This window comes from Gossypium hirsutum, chromosome D10 (genome assembly GCF_007990345.1).
Source record: "Gossypium hirsutum isolate 1008001.06 chromosome D10, Gossypium_hirsutum_v2.1, whole genome shotgun sequence".
NCBI classification, from domain to species: domain Eukaryota; kingdom Viridiplantae; phylum Streptophyta; class Magnoliopsida; order Malvales; family Malvaceae; genus Gossypium; species Gossypium hirsutum.
In genome coordinates, this window is record NC_053446.1 from 53,817,097 (window position 1) to 53,832,827 (window position 15,731).

Sequence of the window (15,731 nt, forward strand, 5' to 3'; positions counted from 1 at the left end):
TTTTCAAATAAAAAAAGATAAAAAAATCACCTTTTTTGCTCTATATTTTGTATTCGATTTCTATTTTTCAATTTTTTTTTGTATATATCTTCTCCGTGTCAAAATACATTGATTGTTGGGGCTTTTAAAGCCGATTTACATACTATATTTTACTGTTTTTGCTACTATTTAGCCACTAATTTTTTATGTTTCTTTCTCTACTTCCGTAGTCCTTTTTCTCTCTTTTCTTACAGGTGGCGGAGTTAACGGCACTGAGGGGCAGATCCCTTTGCTATTTTGGTGAAACAGCGACAGAGAGGGTGTGTCAGGCCTCGGGACGAGGTGCCTCGGGCGGCACAAGCGGCACAGAGGGGCTTAGGGGTTTTTTAGTTTCTGAAAATGTTTAAGTTGTTGGGCCAACGGGCCGTTAGGTTTTTCTCTTATTTTGGGCCATTTGGGCCTCTTTTGTAATTGGACTAGTAATTATTTTATTTTTATTTGGTTTGGTTTTGGCCTAGGCAAAAATGGCATATTACAATATACATACAAGCATTTTAAGAAATAGATTGTACTTATTTATTACTATAGCATACAGTATGCCACCCATTAATACTTCCATTCATAACTAATTAACATCCAACAAACATACATGCAAGCGTATTCAGTCACCATGTTCATACACAACCACGAATACAAACAACTTAGAACAAACAAAGATACATATCATTTCAGCAGTTCAATGTTATTGATCACCTAAAGGTGGGGCACAGAAACTTACCTGAGCTCTTTCATCCTTGTCAGCATAGCTTCTTTATGTCACATCCCTCCTTACTCCACTCCCTATAAATAGTTGGCACTAGTAGGGCTATTTACACAACTTAAAGATATTGTTACTTTGCTCGAAAATAGAGAGAATTTATTCTCAACTATTAAATTTATTTTCCAGAATAATAATTTCTACTGGTTTTTGTTTTGAAAAGGGATTTTTTGTTTTCACACTTAAACAGAGAAAACTATTTCTAGTTCTGTGTTTTGATTCGAATTATTCGAGCCCACACTAGAAGCAGTTCGTGGTACGAGAATAGCGGAGAAGGCCGTTTAGTTGAAAGTTAGGAACGACAAGGTTTCGTCTAACAAAAAACACAAATGCGAATTCAGTAATTGGTTTATTGTTATAAATATCACAAACCGACTTAGTTTTTAAAATTTCTATTTTCTACTATGCAATAAAACCGTTTTCGAATCAAATTTTTCCAATAGCTCGTCGCCTACAACGAGTCCCTATCCGTTTGATGGTTTGACCTTATTTCAGTTTGAGTTATGAGTCTACTGTGCTTTTTTGGGTTTTGTTCAAAAATTTGAGATTACAAAAATTCCTAGTCTATTTTTGGTTCACATGATTTTCTAATTTTACAAAAAGTAAAATTAAAAAACCTGCGTAGAGATGATATTCCATGATCTAATTTCAAATTTAAAAAATTTTAACAACCTAAATTACAATCGATCTAAAATTTAAGAACCACAATTTTTGGTGATTATTTTATAATAAATTAAAATAATTAATATCCATACATTCACATATGTAAATCCAAAACATGCTCATAATGCAATAATGACACTTGTCATCAATTTAATCAATCAAGAGAGAGAGAAAGGAGAAAATTCATTAAAACCAATTTGCACTATTAACACGGTACAACTTGGCTCTAATACCAATTGTTGAAAAAATTCGATTTAGAAAATAATTTTGTTGTATAACAAAAAACTAAAAGTTTTCTAAAACTCAAGTAGTTGTGTTATTTATAGCAATAAACTTTTTACCAAATTTGTACTTGTGTTTTGGACTAGGTGGTTAAAGTCGATTCTCAACTTTTAACCAACACGATCTTCTCTGCTATTCTCGAACTTCAACTTGCTTAGAGAGTAGGCTCTAATTCAGAAATTGATTAACACAATAAAACCTTTCTATTGATATTCATTGAGAATAACAATAGCTCTCAAAGGTTAGAAACTAAAAAATAATCTCTCTCAAAATTAGAATTTTATTAGAAGAATAGATCTCATTGAATTTTGACAGAGTGTTGATGCTTAGAATGATCTATGTTCAACCTAACCTATGGTCTCTATTTATAGAGAAAATCACAAGAGTCTTACTTAAATAAGGATAAACAAAATAATAATGTTTTGATAGAAAATACCACAATTTCTTACTAAGAATGGGGAGGGGCGTTCTGGGAACTAAGGTTGTTGCCCATCATGCTACAAGATGGGTCATTGGGTCGGTCTTGTATATTAGGTACAATTATATGTATTATATGGTCTTTTAACTAACTCATATAATTAACCAACTCAATAAACAAATTACTATTTTCCAAGCATCATTTGTTTAATGGAAATAAATTGAATTAATTTTCCTAATTAAATTATTTTCATGACAATTTTATTGTACTAAATCTATGAGTAAATATATTTAATTGTCTTATTCAACAATCTATAATGACTAATTAATTTAATTTTTATTTTGAATTTCAACTATTTAATTATAATAAATTAAATAATGATTTGAAGGAATTAATTTAATCTCGTGCAAGAAGACATATTCATTGAAAATAGTGATACATGCGATCTATTTCTCTAATTCATCTCATCAATTCAAATGCAAACCGTCAAGGTTGTACTGCGTTAGTAGAGAGACCAATTGGACTTATATAATTAGCTCAATTAATTGTTTTACGGTTTTAGTGTTTTAGGTATTTTTGTTGTTATTTAGTAAGTTTTTGAGGTGTATATGTTTAGTTTTATTTTAAGGGAAGGGATCCTTACAGTAGTATACAACTAAAGTAGTTTTACTCATCCTGTAACTTTTTATACGATTCATATTTTAGCAATTCAACTATCATGTTTTATGTTCCAATCATTTAAATCATGCACATTAAGTTTGGCGTAAATTAGAAAACTCTAACAATTCATTTTATGCAAAAAACTTTCAATCGTTCAACATATATTTATATAGATGATATTTTCGTTCGACATGATAGAGATACCGAATCGATTTAAAAATTTACATGCATAACAAATACAATTATATTGATAAATTCAAAAGTTGAATTGTTAAAGTATCAATTGTACAAAAAAATTATAGAAGTGTATAAAATTAAATAATTTTACGCCAGTATAAATGACCTCCCTTATTTTAATACTTTTAGTAGCCTACTTTTTCTGTTTAAATGTTCTGCTTGTAGGTAAAACCCGTAGAAGATTGAGTGAGCAATCAAGCGAAACAAGTTGGTAGAAATGGCTCAAGCCATGGCGTTGGGACGCTATAATCAACGTTGGGACACCAAGCTACCGGGAGGAATTTGATGCACCATGCGCGAGAGCATAGGGTCGAGACGCAAACCTCCTAGCCGAAGCACCACTTGCCACTTGTGCCTATCATCAGGAAGCCATGTGCCACCACGAGCACCCCTCGGCATCTTGTGATTTTAGACTTTCTAGTGGCACTTGATCTTTTCACCAAGTCTGAGATTCCCACCTGCAAATAGCCATGTATTTAACTGAATTTGTACCAGATTTTAGAATGAGATTTTACGAAGAAATTAGATTTCATTTTAAATTTTTAGGCTATCTTTGGATTTAAAATTATCATCAGTGCGGTATGTATTGAAAAAATTATTGCCCAAACGTTTAAAACAAGCTATTTGATTGATAAGCTTCAATTCAGTTGAAACTTCACACGGACATCCAATTTTTTAATTGGTATACTCCAACAAAAGATAAATTCAGTTTTTGGGCTGGTATGCTCCAATGAAAGATTTTCCAGGAGAGCTTTTTAAATATTTAATCGTTTTGTAGCTCTATGTCTTTTCAACCATTAAATTTTAATTTAATTCATTTTATTACTTTTGAGCTAATTATTATCTTTTATGTTAAATTATAAAAGAGTATTAAACATCATCTTTATTTTACTGCCATACTAGGTTTGAATCCAAAATAATTTTAATCTCTAGCAAAACTAATTGCACTACCCATCAATAGAGCCCTTGATTTATTTTTGACTTTCGAACTTCTGTTAGTCTCTATTAACCGGATCTCTAGATCTTATAAACACGTAATTCTCTCATTTGTTAGATTAAATTTCTAGTTGATTTTGAGTTTCTCTTTCATTTGTTAGATTAAATTTCTCATTTGAACGAATGGATCATAAAGTGTGATGGAAGATCAATCAAGCTTGGACCTTGGAGACTATGAGCGAAATTATTGGATGAAGATTTGACATGATTGCATGGTGGATCTAATACCAAATTGTGTTTAATTATGCTTAATAATCTAAAGATTTGACTATATAATATTATATAATATATACTAACATATGCTATGTATAAAGAAATATCTATTGAATTTATATTCAAGCAGAACGATCACCTAATATTTGTAATGGGCTTTGCAAATATATACTACTCCACTAACCGTTTTCCTTTAATGCCATTTACAGCTCCAACAATGCAAGCATGCAAAATTTGTAGCACTCAGCCAACGCTGATTCAATGATCCAAGATGGATGCTGAAAATGATGTTAGTGTCTGTTGGCACTCATTCCCAAGTTAGTTGTTGCTGCTGCTGCCAAAAGTTGGTCTCGATGTAGGCACCTGTTGAGGAGACCAGGTGGGACCCCCTTCTTTCAGACTCATTTCAACGGCAGTGCTACTGGTGAATATGGTTTAGTAACATTCTTCTTCAGCAACTCCTGTTTCATTGAAAGAAGCTTTTACTACCAGGAATAAAACTTGAATCTTAATAAGGATGATCCAAGGCCATGCTTAGAGATATTCCAATCTATGTTGCACCCATTTCAAGTTTTCAATATCCAAACCTTAAAAATAGCAAAAGAAGTCCAAATATGATATGGTGCAAAAAACCAAATGGTGTATCTAAACAAAATGAAGGGAAAAAAAATCATCTGGAAACTAACCTTTGAAATGTTTTGTCCATATGTCTTCATTGCTCGTTCTATTGAAGTGTAAACTTCACGAGCCTGATGAGTATCTCGGCTGCATTTTACGACACGAGCTTGTTCTTTTGTATCTGATGGTCTAGTCCTTAGGTAGAGTATGAGCTGTGAAGGTGGCGCTTTGAATTGGTCTTTCTTTCCCTGAGTCAATTCCATTGTTGCCAGATCATTCCATGGTACATCCCACAATACTAAACATGGATCCCTCATCGGATTGAATTTCCTCTGAGTTATGTTAGAGCTTTGCTGAGAAAGACAAAATAGAATATGATCCTTTAGTTTGATCTCCAGCTTCAATAATAAGAAAAAAGGCACCAGTCAACCATAAAGTCTTTCCGACAACGTTAGTTGACCTACTTGCAATAATATTACTCTTTGATGAGTAACTATAATAATTTTTCCCTTTGGTAGCATGAAATGATCTTCATATGCATCTGATAATGCAAATTTCCCGCGTACTTTGAATAGATCAACCTGGCCCAAGAAAGAAGTTGACTGCGCCAATTGCAATATTACCTTCAAAACAGGCCAGCAGGTTAGAAGAGTTGTACTTATAACGTAAGCACGTGATCATCAACAGAATTTTCACATTTAAATACAACACATAAAAGGTAAATACAAAACCATAACAGAAATGGAAGGACAAAATTATATTAGAAAAAGGGTCTTTTCCACTTGCCCTTTTAATTAATGTACTCAGAACCAACTATACCCCTGAGATGAGGGGACACAAAAAATAAAGTACCTGTCCTTGTGCTTTATACTCATCATATGGTCGAAGCAAATTATCACCACTAACCACACGAGGCAGTCTCCTGCGGAGGAGTTGGTCATCTGAAGCTATAGCTGATGCTATCTTCATTCTCATTGCATTTGCACCTTCAGTAGTTTTTGACAAAAGATCTAGAACCCCACTCACAGGCTGTGCAGCTGCGCCAATTATTCCCTTTCCAACACCCTGAACAAAGCCCTCAACACCTGAAGTTTTTGCACCTTCAAGAGGCTTCGTTAATATGCCAGTAACTCCTCTAAAGAGGCCTTTTGCTAGTGCTCCACCCCCTTCTCTAATGACACCACCTAAGTCCTCTACACCCTTGCTCTCCTGCCAGAAAAAAAACAAATGGAAAAGAAAATGTGAATGTTCCGGGACAAGTATTACCCAAGAAGAGGTCCATTGGATGACAATTGACTTTAATAGACAGAAGATTATTAGCAACAGCATGAGTAGAAAAAGAAAAAAGTTGACAGTCAACTAATTGGATGATCATATATTGTCTTAGGGAGAAATCTACAAGGGAAAGTCACCCCATTCAAAATTGACATAGACACATCCCTTTTCCCAGTTATTCAACAGTTATTACACACGTCATACACGTCATCTTTCAAGGTTTAGGGCTATTACACACACCTTTCAAATTAGATCAAGCAACTAAGTAGTAAACAAGGCTCACAATAGCTTTATACAGTTTGCAAATAATTACAGATGTTTAGACAAAAGAGCACAATCTAGAACAATGAATAGTCATCCAAAATTTGGGTTTGTGAAGCACCTGTCTCTGTCGGCTTTGAATGAATTTCTTATCCATTGATAAAGCAGCAACTCCTTTACTCATATGACCAAGAGCACTACTTGCGTTCCCCAATATATCAAGGCCTGAGAGCAATTGAAGTGGTTGACCAAGAAGATCCTTTTTGATGTTTGAAACAGCATTACTAATCATAGTACTCTGCCTCATGCACACATTCTCATGAAATCTTTGATTTATCTTGACCTGTTTATTCAAACGGTTGTTATCACAACATGCATAACTAACCACAAATAGCTCATTAAAATTTAGAAAATCTCGAGATAGGCATAGCTCAAAGAGTTGCCAGTGCTACTTCATCCATAAAATATTACTTAATTAATTGAAACATAGCAGTTAATAGAGTCACAGTTCAGTGTTACGCAACCAAACCCTTGTAATTACCAGAATAAGTTCTATCAACAAATTTACTGCAACTTAGAGATATGCATTTGGAGGCCATGACTCATAAGAGATATTTATACAGCAAATTATTTTCTAGCTTCCATATACTTAAATAAGTGGCTTCTCAGATCCAGCCAGGGAATTGAAGGTCAAACTACTGAGAGATATAGAAATGAGGAAACAAAAGGGGATTGAATGTAAAACTTACAGTCATATTCTCAGTGTTCCCTAGTGCAGTCATTAGGGATGCCCAGAAGCCAAGTACTCCCCTAGGCCTTTGACTAGGTGACATAGTCATTGACACTTTAAGTCGAACTTCTGATATGTTGAGAACCCTGCATTTCCAGTTAAATACAGGTAGTAAGCGCCAAGTAATCATGTACAGAGCAAAGCACATTTTTTAAAACGTAGATTGAAGAAAGGTCCTCGCATACCCAATTTGAATAATTGGATCAACTGATACAGCTGTAGCTTTAGCATCATATAACCTACTGAAATTGACCTTCTGCATCATCTCATGTAAGCGCCATATAATTGGTTCATGTATGTTTATCAAAAATGCAGAATTATCCGGCCCCTGGTCGAAAGCCAATAAAAATGAATATGACGGTACAAGAGACAGAGATGGCAAAAACTAATACAGTCTACTCATGATATTGAGATTTACCATGCCCACATCAAAAACTATATATGGATAGACACAGAGATCCAGTGATCCATTTGTCTGCAGAGTCACAGAAATTTTCATAATATAATCAGTTTCCTGTCCAATTTTCTGTGGTCTGAAGAGAACTGGAGTTGGGGTTAACGGCAACTGGTTATCCATTTGAATTCCTCTCATTCTTAATTTGAACCTGAAATAGCGAAATTCCATAAACATTGACAAATAGTTAGAAAACAGAGAAAGGTTTTGGTATAAGAAATTACAATTTTGGACATCTGTTCTGCCTACATAATAAGTAGACGATTTATTAGGTTGTCTGCAGAACAGTGTGCAAAAAAGAAGAGTTCTGCTAAATCTAAGGTTTCAACTAAAAACTTCAGAGCCTTCTTTGAGGTTGAGGTGTGAAAGGTGAAACAAGGTGTGGTATCCCCAATTATTTAATGTACACAAGCAAGCTTAGAAATTCTTAACGCTCAACATGAAGATAAATAAATTTATGCTTAAAAGAACTTATTTAACTGTGTAATTTATACATAATTGTACTAGCAATAAGTATCCTATAAGAATTGAATGGATCAAGGAAAATCCACAATGAGTCAATAGACAATTTATCACTTGAAATAGAATTTCCAATAAAAACAGAGCATCATTAACTCAATGATACACAATAATTTCAAGAATAAAACCAAGTTGAAATTTTTATATAGAGCATATAATGAATGGTTCAAATAAAAAATTTACAGTTTTTCTTTTTCTAAGAGAGCAATTCTTTGAGGTACAAGCAAATTTGTGTTGTGATTACATAAATCTCTCTATTGCAGCATTGCAGAATTTATTAAAGCAGACATACCTGCTACAACCAGATCCCAAGCCAGTTGAATATGCCAAATGAAGATTTTGCAGTGAAAGGTATAATAATTCCTCAGGTGTATGGTCAATAATGGACACCCCAAGCTCAGAAAGTTCGACAATAAAATGAATCTCACATTCTGACGCAGGCTGCAATTGTTGTTGCCAGGACTCATTTCTAGAGAAATCTGATAATGAGGACGAAATCCTTTGTCCAGTGATTGCTGACTCATTTTCAGGCATCCAGTCACTGATCTTAACAACATTTAGTTTTTCTTCTTTTAGGATGGTAACCCTTAAAGCTCTGGCAGGGCCAGTCACATCAACTGGTAGGTGATCAGCAATCTCATCAATGTCATACTTTTCTGACCTTGATGGGTCAGTCCCATCTGCAAGGATTTCCATCAAATGCTGTCGACCAAGATCTTCCCATAAGAAAGAAACAGCAGTGTTGGGAAGAAGAAAGTGCCATGAATCACTGGTACCATCAACTTGCCGGCAGCGAATTGGTAAAAAGATGGAACGATTTTCAATCCTGTCCCAAGACGATAAATTACAAATGAATATAAAAGAAACACAAGAATTTGAGAAAGTGGATTAAGCATGCAGAACACGAAAATCCGACCCAAGCTGAGATTTGTGCTGGAACACATCCAAAAGGCCTGATCCAACCTTATTTGATTTGGTATTCATGACCTAAACTTGAACACGAGTTTGACGCAAATGGACCTGAATAATCCAAAACTTCAATTGAGCATAACTTTTATTCTTTTCTCTTTCTAAACTTCAACTTAAGAAATAACATATATGTCAAATGGTGCTATCACACATTTTTAAGTCTTGGGTTTCTCGTGATCTTATATCCAAGTTGAGTATAGTGTGTTTTGCTCTTACTACCTATTAACCCAGGTGAGGCTGTCCAAATGCTTGTTGAACTACATGTGATGGGGGTTTTAACCCGCATCTGTTAAGTCTTGAGTTTTCTATGATCTTATATTCAAGTTGGGCTTATTGCCAATTGCTTTTGCATTGGAAGATCAATACTAAAATATAAATAATCTAAAAAATGACAAGGTGGTGTGGTTTAGGGGAGAAAACAGTATTAACTAAACGAATTAGGGCTGAACAAATGAATAGGAAAGAAGATGAAACCCTAGAAAACTTAGGGTTATAGAAAGCCTCTAGTTTTTCTATTAATTCAATAATAATGATGATAATTATTATGGCTGTAAAGCCTACAACTTATTTATATAGACTTTCTTTCTTGCAAGTAAAGTTACTAGGCTTTCATGTAAACAAAATTTTATCCCTAGCCCTAGGTTTAAATCCTAATGATATTTAATAACCCTAGCCCTCTATAATATATATCCCATGCTTAAATAAAATATAATAAGATAAAACTGACATAATAAAATATTATAATAAAAAGAAAAGCTCCTGCGTCACTAGGACTTGAGCACTGTTTGAAATCAGTTAATTGATGTTATCCCACACCCATTAAGTATTAGGTTTCCTATGGTCATATATGAAAATTTATCCCCTTAACCTATTACCAACTAGTTTTAGGTTGGATGCTTAACATGGTAGCAGAGCCCATGTTTGTTTTGTTCTTCCTACCTAATCCTATGTAAAGTTGATGACCCTTGGTGAGGTTCTTCACATGTAGGCCTTGAGAGATACACCTGGGGAGAAGTGTTAATTGGTGTTATCCCATACCTGTTAAACATTAGGTTTCCTATTGCCTTACATTAAGTTCAGCCCCACCACCTATCGCCAATTGGTTTTTAGTTAGATGCTTAACAAAATCATTTTAAAAAGTCACAACCCAGAACCGAGCAGTTTGAACCCAAAGATAAGATGATCATACCATAACCAAACCCCAAAATGACTCAACTTGCTGCTCCAACTAGAACTCAACTCAACCACCAAATTGCCAGCCTTATAAGCTTGGTAATTAAGAGTAGTAAATGGGAAAAAGTAAAGAGAATACAATGGGAAACATAAAATCCTCTACCCCATCAACCATTCTGTGAGTATTTAAGTAAATTTTAAAAGTATGTAACATAGGTGTATCATGTAACCTGTAAGGACTGGATGAGGAATTATGGCGGAAAATAACTTCGTAGCGTGAGCTTTTTGTTCCACTCCTAACTTCAACCTTAAAAAATAACTGATCACTTCCATTGCCATTTTTCAAAGAAACACGCATCACGCCTTCATTAGAAACACTGAACGGTGTACTCCAGTCATATCCATCTACACGCAACTGAAATAAAAAAAAAAGAAAAAGTCCATTCAGTTAAAGTGGATACAATGACGACGACGATGATGATGATGATGATGATGATGATGATGATGATGATGATGATGATGATGAATGACTGATTTACACAACCTTCAAAAGCTCAAGTTTTGAAGAACCCTGCCACCCAATTGGTTTTGGAGGATCAGTGGGATGGATCCATTCCACTGTATGAGAATCACACTGTCGCAGGCAAAGGCTTAAACCTATCCTGTTGATAAACAGCATGTATGGCTGAAGATGAATGACCTGAACATCAACCATTTTTAGTAGTTATTCACCAAACAGTATATCCATAAATAAACATTAACTATTTTTAAAGCTGTTTCAAAATCTAAATCAATATAAACTTACAAATCTATTATAACATCCTTTATATTCTAATTCAATACTAGTAGAAGCACGCTTAATAGTGATGATTTACAAAACTATAGGTTACTCAGATAATCTACAGTAAAGAACATAGTCTGACCCAGAATTTCCGGGTCAGTAAATGCCAACACAGGGATAAAGTAAGTAATACACAAGGCAAGAACTGTTTCTGAGATCGAGGCTGCAATGATCTTAATGCCTATCGGCAATTATATCTAGGCCAGAAGAGGGAAAAGGAAAGATAGCATAGATTATAAAAATCTCAATTAAGCATGAAACAAATGAAGGTCAAAGTTTATACGGGTGGCTACAACTTTCAGAAGTAGAAACACTATTACACTATTATTATTATTTTGGAGTGAGAGACAGAGATGCAAAAGAAGAAGCCAAAATGAGGGAAAAAATGTGTTAAGAAATAAAATAATAAAACTACTATAGTATTGCCAGAGAATGGAACCAAGAACCACAATAAAATCCAGCAACAGCAATTTTTTAAAGACAGGTTTCCACCTTTGTTCTGTCTGAGGTCATATTCACTATAGCTGAAAGCTTATAGTACGACCCATCTGAACCGAATGCTTTTACAGCAACACGTTCCTGGAATAGAAGTTACATATCAGTCAGCAACACCAATATCTGAAACACCACAAAACAATTTAACAGAAGCAGTACCCCTCTCCACCAACCCCACAAAAGAGAGGAAACAAGATTCTTAAGTACTTGAGCATTTTGATTCTTGACCTACCTTCTTTTCAAGCTCAAGAAGAGAAATACCAGGACTGTAAATTTCAGAATCACGAATAGCCACAGAAATGCCAACCCGTGGGGACACATATGTATCTTTCTGTGATGGAAACAACATAACACCACTACGACCAGCAGAATCTTGTGGGGAAAGCATACTTGCTATTGGACTGGTGTCCTCGATAGCTTCAAGTACTTGGATGTTTCTCCTCAGACCAGAGTTTCTCCTTTCCATCGAGTAAGAAGGGGTCCTCAAAACTGTTCTTGCAGATTTAACTGCTCTAGAGAGTGAGTGTGAATCAGTGTCTGCACTATCTGAACCTTCAATTTCTACCACTTGATAAGCTAGAGGCAGAGATGAATCATTGATGATCCAATATGGAACAAAAAACCTTATTGTTTTTGGCGCAGCATTGGTACCCCCCATATCACTTTCAATGCTCACACGCAATCTCCTGTAAAACCATGTGATGAGATCATGCGTACTGCATAAGTCTGAGGGTTTTTTTACTAGGAAAGAAAAAACACTTAAAAGAGAATTTACAGCCTACCATTCACACAATTAGTGACTAATTTATCCCTTTACCGTGAAAATTTCATCAAAGTGCCTTTCTTTCAGTAAATAAATTCCAACAAAGTTGATCATGAACATGCATGATCAAGAATCATATATATATATTCCTTTCACTTATCTCATGACTCCAATGTCAGTAAAAGATATAGAGAAACATGGCATCAAATTTAACACCATTTGCTCAGGTTTCTGTACACTTTGAACTAACCATTATCAAGGAGCAAACATACATGAGTGAAATATAGTTTACTTCCATTGCTTTTCATAAGTAGCGAACTACACCTAGTGAAGAAAGGGGGCACCAGAAAATATCATGCATAAACAATCAGACAAGGATTCTTACATATTTAAGATCACAACAAATTTACGTCTGACAAAAACCTATAACTAATTTAGCAGGGGGATATATATATATATAAGTAGAAAGCAACAAACACATTATGCAGAATTTCTATATCAATATCGAATTAGGATTCTTTATATATATAAAGGATGTAGTGAAAACCAAATGTCGATCTAAATATCAAAGTAGAAACTAAAATGAAACCATAGTATCCTTTCTGATACCTTGTGCATTGAAATAGGTGTATATAAAATCTAAACTGCTTAAATATGCATTTGTTCTGAGGGAAAAAATCTGTCAAACCAAAATAAAATTTCTGAAAGAAGGTTAAGTCCAGTTTGTATTAAACCTCATTCATAACAATTAGTATTTGAATTAAGGAAAAAAGGACCCAAATATTGCAAGTAAGCAGCATAGGAAAAGAATGTAGCAATTTATGCAGTATCCTCCCATACTGACAAATCAATAAGAGATGTAGGAAGGAAAACTTTTAGGAGCTCCCATCCATGAAAAGAAAAAGAGACAAACCTTTTACTTCGCTGGTGGAACATCCAGAAAGATGAAATGTGAGCACTGGAAGAAAGATCCAGAATAAGAACTGGGTCCTGCAAATAATAATGCATTGACCACAAGCTTTAATACACATTGGCATGCAGATGAGCAAACACAATGCACTATCCAAACAAAGTAAAACTCATTACCTTTTCCAAAACCCAACCACCCTGTACACGAAATGTAAGATATACAGGTCTTCTGATGTCCACTGAATATATTTGAGCACTATTGCGTGAAAAAATCATACCATGCTCTCGCTCAATATAGTTCCCTTCTTTTTCCTTTTCCCATATTGTGAATGCAGCAGGACAAGGAAGTCGATTTTCCAACTTCAATGGAGAATTGACAGATATCTTCCAGTCATAAACAGGTTGATTAAGCTCTGTAGGCAGGGCTGATGCATCTGCACCTACACTGAGCCATATCTGTTTACTCCCAACAGTAGGGCAACAACAAAGAAGTACATCCTTCTTCTCAAGTTGACTCAAATGGAGAGCAAAATTGGGCATTTTGTTTCCTTGTGGAAAAGAATCTTGTCTATATAGTGAACCTAGATCCAAGAAAGGCTGGTCCTTTCCACTAACGAAACTAGAACTGACACCAGCAACAATGGCACGACCCCAAGTGTACGGGGGCTGAGGATGATCAACACAAGGACGAATGCGTAAACATTGATCAGATGCTTTAGATGTACTTCTCCATGGTAAAACAGTAGAACATCCAGGACTTATGCAAGTGAAGTCACTCTTTATGCAACTTTTTCCGCGCTCAGCAATTTGTTGCCTTCTTCTGATCCAACGCCTCCTGCGCACACCATGACTAGATTTAACATGTGACTTCGAAGAAGTTGGGGGCCATCTCAAATTTTGATAGTCAGGACCATAAGCCCAGCCGTCTTCATCAACAAATTGGGATTTATCAATACTCCATGTTGATATCCATTCCCACCCACTGGGAAGGGGAGGTTCAAAGAAATCCTTCAAGATAAAGGAGGATATAAGAAACAAATACATATCGACAGTTACACAAGAAATAAATCCCAAGAATGTGACAACTGTTAGCACGCAAAATCACTCACCTTTGAAGAATATGAGAAGTCTTTGGTGCTCCAGAGCGGGGGATCATTGCCTTGACCAGAATTTGGTTGATAGCGTTGATTCTCAAAGATTTCTTCCACCAAAATGTTATGACTGCTTGATCCTGAATCCTGAATCATTGATGCATGACATACTGAAATATCCAAATTAATATCAGAATCATTTACAACTGTTGCAAGGCCCCTGAAAATAGCATGCTTCTTTCCATTTTTCATGACAACTTCCATTGCAATAAATTCACTTTGTAATGATTTGGGAACTACTGACAACGGAAGCAGCGAACGAATGCTCTCCCATGAACCCTCTTTTCCAAACCTAATCCAGAAACCAATATCCTTAGGAGAAGCATCCTTGCTTTCTGCATCTCTTTGAAAATTTGCAGTTGTGTTCCTCTCAAAATAAGATGTCGAAATAGAGAGGTATCCATGGTCATGAGTATCTTCAGTATTGTTGGACTGAACCAGTAACAGAGGGACAATAAATATATGTCAGATACTAAAATCCATTGAAACAAAGAAATATAGAACCTTTTAGACCAAAGATGCAGAAAAGAGGGGCTCACCTTTCTCCTCAAGGGATATGATTCAACATTCTGAATATCATTTATTTGAGACAGAATCCTTGATGAAGATACCTTCTTTAAAATACTGGCACCATGTCCAACAGGAAAAGAAAGTGCACCAACAACTTCACCTGCTTTATTAAATTACAAGATCAAGAGAACAAACGTATACATGTTCAAGTTTGAGTAAAGAGGATGACCGACTATTTGATGTATTATAAAAAAAATTATAAACCTACAAGAAATTATAAACCTAGAAAGATCATGAGACAGAACTAAATAAAACACAAATTAATACATAGAAGAGAACAAAGGAAGAGAAGAATAACAAGTGAACCACACTATAATGAATAGAAAAAATCATCATACAAATTTCTACGGCTATATAAATAGTGTTCTTGTTACCAAAATATACATGAAAATAAATGCAACAGGCATCAACTCATAAAAGTATAAGAGTCACGCAGATTTAGCATCACAAGCAACAAAAACCAGAAAAAAAAAATTCAATATCTAGTTTTATGTCAATTCCATTTTAACTCAAGTTCACGCACCAATAAAACATACCTTTACCAGCTTTTGCTGAAAGGTTTGTTACCTCCACCTCCAATTTTGCAACCCCCTACAACAGCACATGCAAAAATACCTTAGCAATTGGGAAATTAACAGCTAGTGCTTACCAGCTCTCGCGAAACAGAACCACATTGCA

The 15,731-nt window shown here is 35.0% G+C and overlaps 1 protein-coding gene across 1 annotated transcript in view; it reads right to left on the reverse strand.

The window, feature by feature from the left end:
* Positions 1–4,359: 4,359 nt before the first annotated feature.
* LOC107916244 (uncharacterized) overlaps positions 4,360–15,731 on the reverse strand; it is a 38,794-nt gene continuing 27,422 nt past the window's right edge. Inside the window, 19 exon segments of the mRNA XM_016845404.2 lie at positions 4,360–4,681; positions 4,684–4,726; positions 4,952–5,236; positions 5,348–5,506; positions 5,736–6,092; positions 6,541–6,762; positions 7,169–7,295; positions 7,395–7,537; positions 7,628–7,814; positions 8,475–9,008; positions 10,555–10,739; positions 10,869–11,024; positions 11,658–11,744; positions 11,893–12,346; positions 13,337–13,413; positions 13,510–14,340; positions 14,442–14,915; positions 15,023–15,153; positions 15,590–15,644. Coding sequence (XP_016700893.2) covers positions 4,584–4,681; positions 4,684–4,726; positions 4,952–5,236; positions 5,348–5,506; positions 5,736–6,092; positions 6,541–6,762; positions 7,169–7,295; positions 7,395–7,537; positions 7,628–7,814; positions 8,475–9,008; positions 10,555–10,739; positions 10,869–11,024; positions 11,658–11,744; positions 11,893–12,346; positions 13,337–13,413; positions 13,510–14,340; positions 14,442–14,915; positions 15,023–15,153; positions 15,590–15,644 — 4,605 coding nt within the window. The 3' untranslated portion in view covers positions 4,360–4,583.